Below are 18238 nucleotides of genomic sequence, written 5' to 3' on the forward strand. Positions count from 1 at the left end.
AAGCACCACGAACAACGCAGGCACGGGTCCCGACACAGGTACAGGTCCCGACGCAGGTACAGGTCCCGTCACAGGTACAGGTCCCGACGCAGGTACAGGTCCCGACACAGGTACAGGTCCCGACGCAGACACAGGTCCCGACGCAGGCACAGATCCCGACGCAGGCACAGATCCCGACGCAGACACAGGCCCCAGTGCAGACACAGGTCCCGACGCAGGCACAGATCCCGACGCAGACACAGGCCCCAGTGCAGACACAGGTCCCGACGCAGACACAGGTCCCGACACAGGTACAGGTCCCGACGCAGACACAGATCCCGACGCAGGTACAGGTCCCGACGCAGGTACAGGTCCCGACACAGACACAGGTCCCGACACAGGTACAGGTCCCGACGCAGACACAGATCCCGACGCAGACACAGATCCCGACGCAGGTACAGGTCCCGACGCAGACACAGGTCCCGACACAGGTACAGGTCCCGACGCAGACACAGATCCCGACGCAGGTACAGGTCCCGACGCAGACACAGGTCCCGACACAGGTACAGGTCCCGACGCAGACACAGATCCCGACGCAGGTACAGGTCCCGACGCAGGTACAGGTCCCGACACAGGTACAGGTCCCGACGCAGGTACAGGTCCCGACGCAGGCACAGATCCCGACGCAGACACAGATCCCGACGCAGGTACAGATCCCGACGCAGACACAGGCCCCAGTGCAGGCACAGGTCCCGACGCAGACACAGGTCCCGACGCAGACACAGGCTCCAAAGCGGAGACAGGGTCCAAGGAGGAGACAGGTAGCAAGATGGATCCGGAAACCTGTCACCAGTCTCAAAAAGAAAGGAAGGCAAGCGAAGAGATTCTGGAGTGAGATGTATTCATTGCAGAAGATAACAAGAAGGGCATCAAAGTCACAACAGTCACAACCAGCAACAGAACAAGAACCTGCTATCTCCCCTGATAGCACACCCAAAGAAGCCCCAAATCAGCTGCATTCGACGCAACAAGAAGAATTAGAAGTGCCGCAGATACAGCAACCAAAACAGCCACAAGTACATGTCACCATACCTGATAGCACGTCAGAACATGTGCAAAAGGACCGTTGTCAGCTACATTCAACAAAGCAAATAACATCAGAAGTATCGCAGATACAGCAACCATTATATCAGCTTCATTCAACACAACAAGAAGAATCAGGGGCGTCGCAGACCCAGCAGCATGTGCATGTCACCATACCTGATAGCACACCAGAACACGCGCGGAAGGACCGTTGCCAGCTACTTATACATTCAACACAACAAGTAACTTCAGAGCCACCACAGATACAACAACCAAAACAGCCACAAGTTCAGGTCGTCATACCTGATAGCACACGAAAAGAATCCCCAAATGTATTGTATCCGCCGCATTCGACACAAAAAGAGGCATCACCGATACAGCAATCAACACAACCGCAAGTACATCACATCTACATACCCGATAGCACGCCAAATCAAGCCTTGTACCAGCAGTATTTAACACAATTATTAGCTGAATCTTCAGAACCACCGCGGACACAACCGCAAAAGCCCGCTGCCACTATGCCTCCCAGCACACGGGACGAGAACGTCCAACTACTGCAGCAGAACCAAAAGACGCTGCTGGAGCTCAAGGAAGCTGTCGCTTCTTTAGAGGCAGCATTTCAACAACTACAGAGTCAGCAACAGACCCAAAGTCTGCCACTGAATCCCTTGCAACGACAAGGCTTAAGCAACTTGACAACACAGCCAGGAGGTCTGGCCATGCAGTCCGTAAGAGAACCACTCCAACAGAAGGCGTTGCCACCCGTAGTTGAAGACATTCAGACGAGACTCCATGAGCTCACACGGTCAATGACGGGAATGAGATCAAACGTGCTCGGCGAAACCCAAGCGCAAGATTTCTGGCCCCCAAACAGATGTCTGTCCGCCTCGATTCCTATAGAAAAGCTGGTAAATTCCGCCAACCCTTTGCCGTGTAGGACAACAAGTTCACCAATACCCGCATCTACCTTGCACTATCATGCACAAACGGTAGCGAATACGATTTACAAAGGAAGTGGTCCCAAGCATACTGCAACAAACGAACATCATCGGCAATCTGGTTCAGTACAGGGAAATCGACCAAGACAACAAACGACTTTCAACAGCGGGTTTCCTAGCAATACCTGTCGCGAAGTTCCTTATGCCATCCCACCAATTCTACCTTCTGTGGAATACGGTGAACAACATCAAGCCTGCGGACAAACATATGTTGACACTCTCTCTGTGAGACCCGCTGTAAGCAACCGCGAAGGAGGATATATGTCCGATGGTGTGCGGAGAAGTCGCAAAGACCAGATAGTCCCAAATGTGGAGATTTCCCCTTCACTGCGCTCAACACCGGCGATTAAAGACCAGCGACCTCGAAGGGAAGACGCAACGTTGTCAAGAAGCCAAGCAGAGGAGGGACAAAATGGCAATAAGGAGTCGGAACAACAAAACTGTACTTCGGAGCATCAAAGGAAATCATTGCTTGAGGGTCAACAACAACAAAACAATCAGCAGGATGCATGTAGTCATGAATACCAGAAAAACATTCAACTGTCAGAAAAGGATCATGATGATTCAACAGTCACTCAACCGTTAAACCAGATGGACCAATGTCCACAAGATCTAACAAGGATTGAGACACATGCTAGCCAGGAACATGTTAGGAAGGAAACACAAATGCAATGTCAAAAGGAATCGATGGAAGAGTTTGAGGATCAACCACAATACAATGAACATGAGGCAGACAAACATGAATATCAGGGACACTCTCAGCTGTCAAAAGAGGCCAATGGTGACATAATGGTCATTCAACACTCAGCCCATATCGAACAGTGTCCAAGAGATCAAGAAACCGTTCAGACGTCAGAAACCAGTAAAGAACATATCAAGAAGGAAGGAGAAGCTCAGTACCAAATGGAATCGCTAGAGGAGATGGAGGGTAAACAACAAAACAATGAGCAAAAGACAGACAGACATGAATATCAGAAACATCCTCAACTGCCAGGGAAAGAGGGAGAAACGGATTGCCAACAAATATCGCTCGATGGTTTTCAACGACTGAACAAGCAACGAGACGCAGACAGTCATGAACAACCTCTGCAACCAGAACAGAACCAGAAAATGGTCCCTCAACCCGCGGAACATGTGAACCAATGTCAACAAGAAACGTTGGCACATTCAGGACAGGAACATTTTGAAAAGGAAGGAGAACTACAGTGTCGGAAGAAATCTCAAGAGGAGCTTGAGGGTCAAAAACAGCTAGAAACAGGCAAGCAACAGGATCGGGAAGGAAGTGAGCTACCAGAACAGGCTAATGGTGATCCAATTGTCACCCAACATTCGGACAACTCGGAACAACTTCTGGAAGATCCGAGTCAGACACAAACAGGAAAGGATGAGCAGAGGAAGGAGAGGGAAACAGAAGCAAGTGACGGGCAGCAACAGGACCAAGAATGTCCTCGACGAAAAAGAAGAAAACTCGACGAAGACCAGTCAAAGAGCGACCCGGAAGAAAGAAGTGCATCCAAACAACTGCGTCGTTTTGCTGCGACAGAGAGGGAGAAGCAAAAGTCAAGAGAGTCAAAAGGTAAGATACAGAATCATCATAATACTTTCTTTTGTGTATTCACGTTGTACCAAACTTGTTGAAAGGCCTAATCAGTGTAAGATATGCAAGATGGCTTTTGGCCTTGACACAAGATATTTTCATCTTGTAATCATGTATCCTGATGAATCCTCAAAGTCCTCCTAACTATGAACAATGTCACGTTTTTCTTTTCAGCACAAAGTATTTGCCCACATATCTATGTTTGTTTATATTCTTAAAAGCAGATCGCACAAAAGAGGTCCTGAAAGCTACCAAGTGGAGCATACTCAAAAAACCGTGGACTCGCCTCAGCAAGGCGCAGCACGATCGACTGGAGGCGGTTTTCCAAGTCTGGAGGAACAGACGGGTGGAGAGGACATTGATCTTCCAACTGTCAGAGGAGCTGAACCTCCCAGAAAGACAGGTACGATTAAAAACGAAAACAGTTTATTCAGATTTTTTTATATGCGCGTACATTGTAATGAAGCGGGAAAGTGTCAACTGATTTATCATCGACCAAAAATACGTTTTCGTCGTTTTTTATAACTTAAGTTACATGTTTATTTCTTAGTATTTTGGCAGTAATGAACGCAACAGACCGTTATCTTTTTTATGACCGTCATCATATTAGTAACCATTGCAATAACATTTCGTTACAGGTTAAAATGTGGTTCTACAACAGAAAACAACGGGAGACAAAGTCGGAGCAACCCTTGGTAGAGAAGACCCCAGGTGTGTTCGATTGTTCCACGAGTCTCTTTGACGCCGGGTGCCTGTTGGACCCCCTAGCTGCCCTGAGGACGAATCCTAGACAGCTAAGCATGGAGGACTGTGCGTTAGTAGTGGAGCACTTGCAAACACAGCTTAGTGCGATTATAAATCCTAAGCGCTGAAGACCCCTCTTCTGGATTCTGGGAATGCCAACAGTAAAATTCAATAAAACTAGCATATTTGTCCACAATGACATCGTCACAACGAAACAAGGACTGTTGAGTACGTTGTGACATATCATAAAAGATGAAAAAACAGAATTCGAAGTCATGGAGACAATTTGTATCTTACATTTTGCTCTTTACTGTACATAATTCAAAGTCTCAGGTGGAATATTACAACGTGCACAAAGAGGACATTCAGCCAGTACTGGTACATGTACGTCCCAAACAAGCAAACGGTATTCCACGGTATGACCAGGTATATTATGGTCACTCAGCTGCAGCTCGCATTAAGTCAATAACGTTGTGTATAAAGAATAATTAAAGCATTGACTTGTAGTCAGTACATGTGTGTACACGTATGTTAAACAGATACGATTTTGGTGCAACATTTTTGGTTTATCTGATATTGGATCAGGCATATAATGGTCACTCAAATAGACTTTTAAGTCATTAAATAGGATTATTATATGATTCAGAGCCAATATTATATAATCTGATGACTTGACTTGTAGCTAGTACATGTAAGCCAGTTAAACAGATAGAGTGTTGGTGTATTTGATAGTGGACTACGTATATCACGGCCACTCGACTTTCAGTCAGTAACGTTCTGTTATGTGTACAAAGCATATAGAGGGATCCTCATATAAAGTATCAAATACAGGGTCAACTCGACTTGTAGTCGACTAGTCAGTACATGTATGTAAAGATGTCTGTCAATTGCAAACAGATAAATTGTTGCTCTGCTGTTGTATTTGATGTTGGACCAGGTATAGTATGGTATGGTCATTCAACATGACTTTAAGTCAGTATCGTGATGTTCACAAAGCATATTGTTGCTCTAAGCTGATGTGTATAATATACATGCACATACTTTGTCGGTTATGTTAACATAGCTTGACATGTATTCGGGACGTCCGTCAAACATAGATAGTGTTGTGTTGTATTTGACTAATACCACCAACAATGACTGTTGCCTCGACTTTCAGCCAGTTTTTGTATTTCGAATTTGTTTGTTTTTGTACTTTGGTGGTTGTTTGTAGGGAAGTAGCATTGAGGGGTTTGAGAATATGATTGACTCTAGTGTAAAGACTTTTACAATGAGTGCGCATGTGACTTTTTTTATATATGACTACCAGCCTGTACTGAATTAATCTTCAATGCTACAGAGAGTAACACATGCATGGAGAATCTATGCAAAAATCTATAGAACTGTTTATGTGGCAATCATGATTGTGAACACGATTCCTATTTTTAAGTGACCAATCATACTCATAGGTTAAGGCAAGCAAAGACTGTACGTTGGTGGTACTTGGTGTATATTAATGTGAATTTTTCTATACTGTGTGTCATTGGAAATCTACTCAGTATAGGCTTCAAATTATGCTTGAAATCAAATGATAGGTAGCGTAACCTACAAATGATATTCTTCCAGTACAATATGTATACTTGCTTTCTCTGTACAGCTAAAGGCAGAAGTTTGTTTCAAAGGAATGGTCAGCTACGTCTGCCAATGCTGCTTTTCCCAATGATATAAATGTGATACTGCATTTGACGTTTGTGACTTTCTTTCTAAATCCTGGCCGTTTGAACTTTATCATAAACGAACAGGTTTACTAGGCCAACGTCGGCCAATGCTGCTTTTCCCCTAGGCGTAATTGCAAACATTGGGCAGCTCGGAAGGGGGCACTGACATTTCAGAATCGTCGCCTGCAGTAATATCTACCGCCACTAGATGACGCCCATAAGCCTTTTGTCTCGACCTTGTGAAGTAGGCCAACTACTATCTAGGCAAACACACAGAAGACACCGCACAAGAGGGTAAAAATAACTCCCGGCCTGTAAATTACTAGTAGTCAACGGCTACTTGGTAATGTAGTCAAAACAAATTTGTACAAACAACGGTAATTATAGGTTGCAATGATTGGTTAAATTCTTTCTGCATACCTGTCGTTAATAACAAACCCTTGCTGTCGACCACCCCTGGTGAGACTAGATGATGAATAGCTAATATGTTTTCAAGTTGCTCTGTAGCAAAACATTCCTCCCTTCCGACCGGTTTTCTGTGCATCATCGTCGGAACACAGATTTACGTCACATTTCTTCATGCACAGTTTGTCACTCTCTGTGAGAGGGACCTCCGTCCCTTTATGTCAGGTGTTGGTCCCTGCCAACCTCGCATCAACTCAAGGCGAGAGACGCCCCAGTCATTTGGGCAGGGGGGAGGGGGTTTGACCTTTTCATGACCTCTAACGCGTGCGCAAGGTGTCCAATCTAAATGCTAGGTTAGACACGGAACTTTAAACGTTACTTTGGAGGAGGGGGAGGACTGGAGCACACGTTATTCAATAGTAGTAAAGCAGATCTATACGTAACTAATCACTGATAATGAGGGATTCCCTCTAGCCTGGACTTCGAGATAATGGCGTTTCTTTTATCTCCCGAAATTGTAAGTTAATCTTGTAACACTGAAATACTCTTTCATCACTCGTCGTGTTTTTTGGGGGGAATTGTTACAAAATGCACCCTAGCTTGTCTTAAGGTGCGAGTCGATTCGAAAAAATGTAACAGACAAAATTCGTACATATTTGGAGCTCCTGTGCCTCAAAGGAAAGTCATAAGTCAAAGGAAAGTCTCTTGGACAGAAAAATATCCAAAAAATATCTGAAGTGAGTCACGACATTTTGCAACGCTTCCCCGTCGATTCCTAACACCTGTTGTTGGTTACAGAATGCGATGTAAACTTGTATGACTGGCAGTCTATGAAGCATACATTTGTCAAATAGAACACAACTGACATCTATGGCAACTGAGGATTTATAAACCTTACCTAAACAACCTTATTTTGACCATTTTCCTCGTTAATTCTCATTTCATTTTTTTATAAAACCATTTGCTCAAAGAAACAATATGGAAAACTCTGCCTATCCGTGAATTGTTAGTCAAAAGTAACTGTGCTAAATAATAGATGAAAACTTAGACGCGCCCCTTCTACATTCAGAAATAATTGATAAGTTTAAGAGAAGCGCGCATCCCTGCTAAAGGCTAGTAGATACTATAGTCCTCTATCTGTTTAGCTGTCTATATGTCTGTCTACTCGTACATCTGTCTCTGTCGCTCTCTCTCGATACTGTATACATGCTCCTGAATGCCCTGGCCCCAGTTTCAAAGACAAAGTTGAAAAAAAAGTTGAAGATATCTGTAGGTGTTCTACAAATGCAACTTGTGCCTACGGCACGGTCACATTTCTGTAGTCGAGAGGTTTACGACAACAAATTGGGGGCAATTTTGAGGCGTGACAGCCGGCTGCTATGAGTTGGAAAAAAATTCAGACGTCTTGCTGGCGGAAAAGATTTCCTAGGTCCTTGTCGGCGTTCGGTTCTTTGAAAATCCTACGAAAAGACGAACGTGGCTGCGTCTTTACTGTTAGTATGACATTCTCATCATCTCACGAAACAAACAGCACGTAACGTTCACCCCTCCAACTTTCCACTCGAGTAGCCCCCGCTGATTGACAGGACGTGATCAATGGGTCGTTTAAAGTCATTCCCCTCGGGACAAGTCAAACACCTTAGAATGGATAAGCAGGTGGGTATAATTAATAGCCCAATCAAGACTTCTAGGGGAAGAGTCGAACACAATAGATAAAGAATTCCAACAGGTACAATGGTGGGCTCATCACAAACTCGCCTCTATTCCTATTCAATGTAAAGAGAAATAGTATAGACCACCGAACAATGTCGATTTTTTTTTACATTTCTTATGTTCCTTTATGCCATTGTAACTTTGTTATTCTGTTCAACAAAACTGAAGATGTAAAATTGCAGAGGAGTAGTAGTCGTGAACTTTCAGTCGTGCGTAGCAGCTTTATCATCTATACTCTTATCATTTATATTATCTATATCTTATCTTATTTGTGACATTGTCTGTACGTTCACACGCGTGTAGAACTCCAGATACGTAAGTCGAACATCGGTCAGGTATGTCCGAAGGGGAGAATCTCACTGAGATAGCCAGGTAATATTCCCCAGGGGTATGGGAGGGGTGTCGTGTATTTACTCAGGTGTCTGGAGAACAAAATGGAGGTGACATGGGGTTAAATAGGTGGATGATTCATGTCCCCGTGTCCTAAATTGTATTCTTACAATGTGGGAACCCAGCTGGACATTAGTATGCTTTAACTCCACTCTCCTAACTTTGTGTGTAGTTTAACAGGTATTATCTCATGTGCGTTTATGTAAATTGCAGTTAAGTTCAGACGTTAACAATTTTTTTAAAAGTTTCAAGACACAGTCCGGTCAGAAAGTTTTATTTGCAAATTTTGTAGACTGATTCTGTCTTGAATTTTGGAGAATTTCTGTGTATGTCTGTACATATGTAAGAACTACTAAAGACTCATTGAATTTGCATGGAGCTAAAAGGTGTCATAAGATGATGGCCCATACATTCTGCCCAATCAGAAGTCGAGTCAAGACGCCATGACAGATGACAGGCAGCCATCTTTGTTCCAGTAACCAACCAGAATCCAGGGCTCGTTCCCGGGTCAGCTCTCGTTTCCAGTGTGGCTACCGGGTAACTAGTAGCAGGGCAGACATTGTTCGCGTCTTGGATTGTCATCGCAAGTAGTTGCTTTCAATTCGTTAATTTTCCAAGAGAAGCAGACTGTTGTTTCTGGAGATGGAATGATCACACGTCGGCCTTTGACAACTTTGGAGCAAGGCGGAGTGTAAAACGGATACTGGGAAGATGGCACATCTACTAATGCCTGGATACGAAGAAACGCGATAATCCACTATCATAGTGGATTTTTGTTGCCAGATTACTGCGGTGTTACACTTCAGCTTAGTAACTCTTACATTGTGTCTAAATTCTTTTCGACATCCACGGATTGTATATGGTTATACTTTTCTACAACCAAAAGGACTTTCCATAGTGCAGAGATGGACCAGAACTGATAGTTTTGTATTCCAAACTTGAGTACCACCTGGTATAAACCAGCCGAAACTGAACACGAAGCGATGATGCCTGTGCTAGTTCAACCAAAGCACCGGTTCTCTATCGAGTCGTTGGTGGCCAAAGACGACCGCCCTACCCCGAAACAGGTTCACCATATGTCCGCGGCCGGCCCGGCCTGCTGCCCCGCCGAGTCGCTACCAGGTGGCGGCGTCTCGGCCTTCTCCGTCAACCCGGCCTACCGATCTCCTCATCCTAACATCGTCCCCCAGCAGAACTGTCACCAGACAGACCCCATGTCATTCCACAGACTTCACGACATCCAGGTTACGGCGGCGGCGACGGGGTTCCCTCCTCCCGGTGTACCGTCGGTCCCGGTCCCGACCTCACACTACCTCGCCGGGTACGGAGGCGGGCTGCCCGTAGGCATGACTCCCGCCACGGCACCCCGGCACTCAGTCGTCCCGCCCGGCATCTTACCGCAGCATTCCATGTCTCCGATTCACCCTTGGGTCTTGCCTCACGGATTCTTACCTCAGCACAGACTACAAGGTACGTGTTCTCTCCACACCAGCTTGTTGGGACGGGCAAAAATTTCACCCCTTCCTTTCAAGAAATCTGAGCTTCATGACATTAACAAATATATGACATATTTAACGACGAAAATTTTACTGCCGCCCTGACAACTTTGAACTTGTCTTCTGAAATGAGACATAAACTTTAGTAGACGTATGGCTACAAACGTACAGAACCAAATGTTCAGAACAGTCGAAAAGATTGTCTTCTATATTATCTGCATTGTTATATGTTTTCTACTAGATTAGGAGAATAAGTAATAATTTGAACAGCAGGTCTACTAATCTTTGGAGGGATTGACATGTATGTAAAGGAAGAACTGGTGTTTTAGAACTAGGTTAAGTGGTCTTAATCCGATATTATGATATCACCGTTTCATAATTTCTTCATTCTTGACTGTATCTAATGTAGAAAGTGAGAAAGCCTGTGAAATCTTAGTTGAGTTTCTCTATATCATTGCTTTGGGGATATGCTTTACCCCAAGCTGTTGTACATTGTACTAGAGTAGTGAGTTCTGAGGGCTTGAAAAGGCCAGACCATACATGTATCTATTGGCAAAGCTAGGCCTATGACATGACGTTACAGTTCTACCACTCATCATAACAGTTATATCTTAGTAGACATTAAACAAGCATAGATAGAAACTGTTGAAAAAGGCATGTAAGAAAAAGGAAAAAAGAATATGCAGAAGGTTTTTACAACATATATAAAGTCAACAAGCAACTTCCCATCCCGGATGCCAACTGTAATTTCTGCTTCCTCTATGTTGTCTTCCCCTGCTTGCCATTGCACAGATATGAAACTGCACGCGTTGTCTCAGATCAGTCAAACCCTGCATGGCTGTGGTTTTGGTTTGGACCGGCTCAAGTTACCAAGCCGACATTACGATTGAGGCGGGCGGGGTAGAACGGCTCGCCGCCCGACTACAGCCGATGACTGGCCCCTAGCCTAGATTGTATGTGCCTGTTCTGCAAATTGTGAAAACAGTACAATATGCAAGAACCTTGTAGGGAGAAAGCAAACATAATTCTCTATGAAACGATTTCAGTATAGATATAAGTGAGATGCAAAGATTGTTAGATAGGATGATAAAACAGGGAGGGCACAAGTTGTTCCGTACAAGTGTTTAGAGTGATCATTACTGAGGAATTGCTAATAATGAGGATATTTAGAGTGGTCTCAGGTATCATGTGGTCTCAGCCGTGTGTGATGTCTTAAGGGAAACAGAAAGTGAGGTGTTTTTTCTTCAAGCCACTGTCAATGGGCGACAGAACTGATCATATTCTCTGTATGCTTTTAGCCCCAAGCTGTTCCAGAAATGTAATATTAATTGGAACTACGAAAGTCTTACATTCAATTCACTGTCAGTAGACCAACCTAGGTACAAAATTTAGTCATGTATCCGCACTAAGATGCGTCAGGCTATCGCCCATTAGCGCCTGTAAGAAGACATCTGAACACACGGTTACAGGGGGCCGGTCCTCGTCTGTACAGCCAGCCGAACAAATTGTTTCGACGAGGAATACAGGTGTATTGACAATTACTGCTTTGTGATGAGGCCCTCCTTTTCATTTTTCGAGCTGGTAGGAAAGCCAAACTGTCAGCGGTATCCGAGCTAGTGTGTAAACAATTATAAGTGGCTTGTAACACAAGTGTAAACGATCTTGACGATAAGTGTTGTGTTGACCTTATAGACGGGATAAAAAAGATTGTAACCGCGGGAATCTGACCCCTCACAGCAAGACCACAAGGCCCGAATCACTGAGCCCGAATAAACTTTCAGGGAGATAGTTTTCTTCTATCTAAAGTGTGAGCTATTTGATCATAACAAATCAGTTATACTACCAAATGATAAATCAACAAAACAGAGCTTAACCACAAATGATGTCGTAGTCTACAGTTCATTTTGATAAACATCTCTAATCTGTTCAAACCATTACCCTTGTAAGGCGGTTTTAAGTCGGTAAATCGCCTTAGAAAGCTTAAGAGTCCAATATGATAACATTAATCCTATTGTGTCAACATTATCAGTTTATATTGTGATTTAGCTGGCATGGAATGGAACAGTAATAGAAAAGAACAGATGTAAACTTCTGTATACAAGAAAAGAACTGTTGGCCTCTATGATGGTGAGAATTATTGGAGGGTCAGTCTTGTATGTTCACAAATGTTGCCTCTCAAATGAAATCCCTTCGTTTATTCGGCTACATATACTTTGCATCAAAATAAACTATATTCTTATAGTCGCGGAGATAACTTCTTCACACTACAATAGGATTAATAAGATACAGTACTAAACGTAAATGTTATCACTCAAGTTGGTACATCAAGGCAACTCAATTCACAAACGAAAAAAAAAACATATTTGAGTAGTAAAATACACATACATGTATATATACTTCAAACCGACCCTGCTATGGTGGATTTCTTCATCATAAAGCACTGTTTGTTTAGTTTACATACCGTTAACAATAAATTACATAGGCAAAATATACGATGTGATCAAATAACAGTTTGAAAACGGTTATAGTTACTCTTTTCTTCGTTATTTACGGCTACACTAGATTTCGAGTGACGATCGCCACACGTTCGAATTATTCGGTGAAAGATGCGTAACTAATGCTGTGTGTGGGTAACAATCAAATGTTTCAGAATGATTTGTTGTGGTTTTGCAATGTACAGAGCGAAGTGCGAGTATATAATTTAGCACTACATATACACTTCTGTATCGTACAATGTCTACTGGTCATTTATATATTTACAGCATAGCGCTGTAGTACCACTCTGTACTGGTACAGTGCCGCGAATATCATTTAGGTACAGGTCCAAAATACCGGAATATCAATGTACCAGTATTGCACCTGAATAGACTTACACTCAAGTATATAACGTCTTACTTAGGTTACGTTACAGAAACATGTTATTGCTGCCACAATGATGAGAATTTAGCACAGGGAAAAGATGAAGATTTTATTGTATTGGTGATAAAATCAGTACCGTTTAATTCGAGATCCTCTCCGCTCTCTACAAGATACCTGAAGTATAAGTAGACATTCTGTTCACTGTATATTCACGTTATTTTCTCATCACTTGACTGTTTATCTGTTTCTCCCCACAGTTCCAGAAGGTACGCCCGGGTTCATGTACCCGTTCCGTAAGCCTAAGCGGGTCCGCACCGCCTTCACTCCCACCCAGTTACTCCGCCTGGAGCACGCCTTCGAGAAGAACCACTACGTCGTCGGGCAGGAGAGAAAACAGCTGGCGCAACAACTCACACTCACAGAAACACAGGTAAGGAAAAAGGAAAGCAAAGTCATGGCTTTGTATATATTTGATGAAGTATACTGTAGCTGTATAAATATATGCTTTACATTTAATGAAAAACATCCCATAAACCACAAACATTAAATGCACATGAGTTGATTACATCAAGCAGATCTTTTGTTTGGATATATAATATAATATAATATGATATGGTAGACGACAATAATATAATACCATCTTCTGTATATGAATATGCCAACTTTTGCGTAATCAAAACATGATGGGACTGTTACATTATATAGCTAGCTGCTATCTCCACAGCTGCCTCATTCTATCAAAAATCCGATCAAATATTGGAACAAAGGAAAGTGTTCGTCGTGCTAAACAAAACCTTCACAACAAGAGACAAGTATTAATATCAAAAGATTTCTAAACTGCTAAACATCGAAGCATGACAGTACAAAGACAGATTTAAAATGATTCGTTTACACGATGGCAAAATAAGGATATACGTTGACAAACCCTAGCTACCACCAGGCCGTCCTATAGTGTGGATAGTAGGCCTAGGATTCGGCAAAAAATAGGGAGAAGAATTAGCCAGAGGAATGAGCCGTAAAAGGAAAACATTTCCACTCAGAAGGGCAAATGAACTAACGCTATGGTGGCCGAACTTCCCTGGCAAATTATTGTCCCTCAGTCCGCGTTGTTAGTCTGGTTGAGACCAGTCAAACCGCCCCATGACCCGGGCCGGTTTATCTAAGATTTTCCGTTAAATTATCGGAGGTTCAACAATGTGTTCCTCGCGACCTGCCCTACAGACATTCCTCCTCAGTTCATTTACTTCAGTCTTGGCGGTAAAGTTTTAGGAGGCAGCACTTCGAGATCTGCTTCGAATCATGAAATCATAAATGCAACTATTTAGACCTGGGGGTCCTCCGGAAAAAAAATTTAACAGCGGTGGCGAAAAGACGGGTTTTATAGGGACCACCGGGCGTGTACAAAAGCGCTGCGGACTGGGCTGGCTTCTGGGACGGATTTACACGAACGATAGAGAGGGTTGAAATGTAGTTTCCATCAGGCCTTATGGAGGTTAGAACTCAGCCAAGCCATAGGTCGATTGGCCTCGAGTGGGCTGCAGTAAGGGTAACATTTTCTCCTCAGAAGGCTTAAGGGCAAATGAACCTTACGGTGACCAAACTCCCAAGGCAAGTTATTCTCACTATTTGGTAAATTTTACTATTTTTCAGCCCACGTTGTTCTTATATATAGTGTAGTTGAGACTTCCCACAACCGCCCTATCGACTCTACTGTAAGCGTAGCTTGTATGTATGCTGTTTGACAGTACTAATGCCCCAGTAGACCAGTCTTTTCAGTTGCATTGTACTTGGAAACCGACCGCAATTGTCTCTTGTCAAACTCAACTACGCTGTGGTGGACATTGTACAATGTGGTTCCTAGTTGGCGATGGATACGCACGGGGATATTCCAATAAAAAAATGCTTGTTGTATTTTAGGAGTCTATAAAAGGTAAATATTTAACAGAAATGTACGGTCTGTAGATTTTATACACAGCAAATACATTCTTGAAATCCACATTTCATTACTTCTTAGCCTACCAATGTGCTATCAATAAACGGCTATCGGAGTATGTGTAAAGCGATGGGCTTCTTTTCCGCTTCCCGTTGAGACTTTAATAGACACTCGGTTGTTGGGGGCGGCAAAACGGTTAATTATAGGTTTAACGATAATCTACAACATACATAAGTACTTAACCCCCGAACGACACACACATGCGTTCAGTTTATGCACTGGGTTAAAATCAGAGGTGGTCCCCGCTGATATTTGGGGCTCGAGAACCATTCGCGAGAAAGTCGATAATCCTATTGCCTTGCCAAAGAATTTGAGCATTCTTGAAAAAAAAACTTGATAAAAAATGTACAACACGTTTAAAACTAAAAACATAACAGTAAAGATTGTTGATTTGAACTTCAATTTGTAATTCTTTCGATGTTTCCATTTGAACATAAGAACCACATGTACATCCTACAATATAACGTTTATTTAGAATGGGCGTATATTTAGAATGTTTTAGCCAATAACGCGTTGATAATTATTGGATACAAAACGTTGTATGTGTGAATTACTCCGGATACGCTAATTTGAAAGCGTACAAAACCAAATTTAGGCGAATAGATGCGTAGTATTTATAAAACAATACACAGGCCACACCTGTGTAAAACAAAACAGTTTTTGAGCATCTTAACAAGCTGTTAAGGGGGTACAATAAAGAGGGTAGATAATTAAGCGGAGGTGCTTTGTCGGAAATCACCTGCTTGCCATACACAATGAACAAAGTACATTGTGGTGCTACACAGTAATTCATCGGCTTACTTGTGCAAATCTTAAGAAGTAAATTGTTTGATGTTATCGTTCACATTATCATATAAAACGCTATTGTCTGTTAACGATTATCGTTTGTCCAGTCTCGAGATTAGAAGCTAATGCCCTGATGAAGTGTTAAGCGGTAGCAATATGATCAGATGTATTTTTGTTACATTGCTGAACACAATTTCTCGTCTTTGCCACATCGAATACTCTGAGGATGCGAATTGCCTGATGATTGTGTTTGACAGACAAACATGCGCTGTCCTGGAATAACGAATATGCCAGTGTGTTGTAGTCTTGACAGAATAGAAGGTGAATTATTTTTTTCGCCAGAAGAAAGAGAGAGAGAGATGCACTTTATATATAAACGGACAGTAAACTACGTTTCCCCACTCCACACACAAAGTAATACGGACAATGTTCCATCCCTATTATTAGACAAACCTTCCGTGACAAAATCTATCTGTTCCTACATATATGTACATTTCCAGCTTTAAAAAGAAGAGGGAAGAAGCCAAATAAAAAAAACACATGCTAGATTACAGTACACAGTACACACTCTAGCTTGTACATAATCGCCAGCGGTGTAAACATGTGCAATAAAATAATGTACCTCCGTGTAAAAATGCTGATGAACGAACGTCCACTTCAACAAGATAAGACAATTATGAAGGACAGGGTGGTAATTGTGTTGATCGTTATCAGGTGAGAGAGATAGAGATCTCTGTATTGTTGATTAAATAGGTGATTATTCCCGTAGGGTTCACACGTATACAACATGGCTTCATGACGATTAAATGGTTTGTCGCTCACGGGTTAAATGGGTGTGAATTTCTTTAGAAAAGTAGTATACCGTATATCACGTATCCGTAGTTTGTTTGAAAACAGCGACGTATATAACAATACAACGATAGTCCAAACAACTTTTCATTTGAAATGACGGCACACAGACGAAACAAATTGTTTCCCTATATGGTCAAAAACCACTTGGTCTGAATCTTCCTTTTTCCCTTCCTATTTTTTAGGTTAAAGTCTGGTTTCAGAACAGAAGGACAAAGTACAAACGAGACCAGCAGGAAGACGAAGGTAGGAAGTCTCCGCCCCGGCTGAAGGGCGCGCACCACGTCAACCGGTGGCGGGAAGCCACCAAAGAATTCGTGCAGTTTCAGTCGTCTGCGTCATCCCCTTCTGAGCCGGATTCTTCCATGCATGTCGCCGAGTTGAGGCCGTGTGAACTACAGACATGTTCAAACTCTTTGAAAGGAACAAGACGTGAAATATCCGAGGAGAAGCCTTGCTTTCTGACATGACTTTTTTTCTAAAGGCCACAAAGGAACATGTCGTCTGTGTACCCCCCTTCTCAGTCGGATTCTTCCATAACCTAGTTGAAGCGCGCGCAAAGTGTTAAGACGTTTTCAAACTACTGGACAATAGCAATCTGTAAAGCTGTGAAGGAGCCTTGGTTTTCGGCATGATACAATTTTTTTCTGAAGGTAGAAACGCATGGAAAGACGAAAGGAAGAACGTGTGAGGACGATTATGTGCAGAATTGTTGTCTATAAAAAATAGCGGTATGGACCGGAGTATAGAACATACATATGGACGTAGTAATTATGAATCAAGTTTGTTTCTTGGTCATGGTATGCTGTAAAAAGGGCTATTGAGATATTGTTCGCATGTCATACTGTCGACTAGGAGGACGACTACACAATTTATGTTGAGCGATATATATTTTTTTTAATCTCTATGTTTTGTTCGAGCTAGAAAAATTGTAAAATATTACGTTGACGTTGTTTTGTTATCGCCCGTTATTACTTTTATTCACGCACTGACAATCAAACACTGATGGCCTTCATTGGAGAAGCGATGACAATTTTGCCACCTTTCGTCCGTTGGGAAAAAAATTATGCGTTATCACTGTCTATCTTTCTACGTGCGTATTGTCTACCATGAATTATGTTACTGGTGGCATGTAAATGACAAATGTAAATACATTTATATTCAGCTCAAGCAATAGCGTTGAAAGTTGCAATACGTCATTGTCGTGATGTCTAGAATGTTCAGATGGTTGTGGTGTCAACAGTGATCGATCGATGGTTGAAAATGGACCAATGGGAAGCGTTTTTACAAATTAAATTATGGTTCATAACGTAAAAACAAACAAAATGGCGTCTGGTTGTCATTAATTTCTTAGCAATAAGCACTAAATATTAAGAACAACAGAACATACTAGTTACACCGTACTATATTTAATATTAATACAGGGCTGCTACAGAAGCTGAATTATTTATCATTTCTGACACATATGAATCTATATGCAAGAGCAGTAATCTTTGTCACACATTCTTGTCAGAATGTCCTTAGACTATAACGGATTTTATACCGGTGAAGGTCACTCCGAATGTCATTTCAGGCAAGCACGTCGCAATCAAAAGGCATAACAGGCATAATCGGTGTTGATAGGCGACAACTTGAAGAAAAATCATGTA

At 42.6% G+C, this 18238-nt stretch overlaps 1 protein-coding gene across 1 annotated transcript; it reads left to right on the forward strand.

Moving 5' to 3' along the window:
* The first annotated feature begins 9031 nt into the window (after positions 1-9031).
* Positions 9032-17887, forward strand: LOC109478826 (homeobox protein EMX2-like). The gene is made up of 3 exons (XM_019780646.1): positions 9032-10076; positions 13219-13391; positions 16775-17887. The coding sequence occupies exons 1-3, from the start codon at positions 9590-9592 to the stop codon at positions 17057-17059; spliced, it is 945 nt and encodes a 314-aa protein (XP_019636205.1). The 5' UTR covers positions 9032-9589; the 3' UTR covers positions 17060-17887.
* The last annotated feature ends 351 nt before the right edge of the window (positions 17888-18238 follow it).

The sequence above is a fragment of the Branchiostoma belcheri genome, unplaced genomic scaffold (assembly GCF_001625305.1).
Source record: "Branchiostoma belcheri isolate BF01 breed outbred unplaced genomic scaffold, Haploidv18h27 scaffold106, whole genome shotgun sequence".
NCBI lineage: Eukaryota > Metazoa > Chordata > Leptocardii > Amphioxiformes > Branchiostomatidae > Branchiostoma > Branchiostoma belcheri.

Excerpts from the sequence above, each read along its gene's own strand:
- LOC109478826 (XM_019780646.1), top strand. The coding sequence starts at position 9,590 with ATGATGCCTGTGCTAGTTCAACCAAAGCACCGGTTCTCTATCGAGTCG. Across the intron at positions 10,077-13,218 it reads ACCTCAGCACAGACTACAAG|TTCCAGAAGGTACGCCCGGG; the intron begins GTACGTGTTCTC and ends TTCTCCCCACAG. Across the intron at positions 13,392-16,774 it reads TCACACTCACAGAAACACAG|GTTAAAGTCTGGTTTCAGAA; the intron begins GTAAGGAAAAAG and ends CCTATTTTTTAG.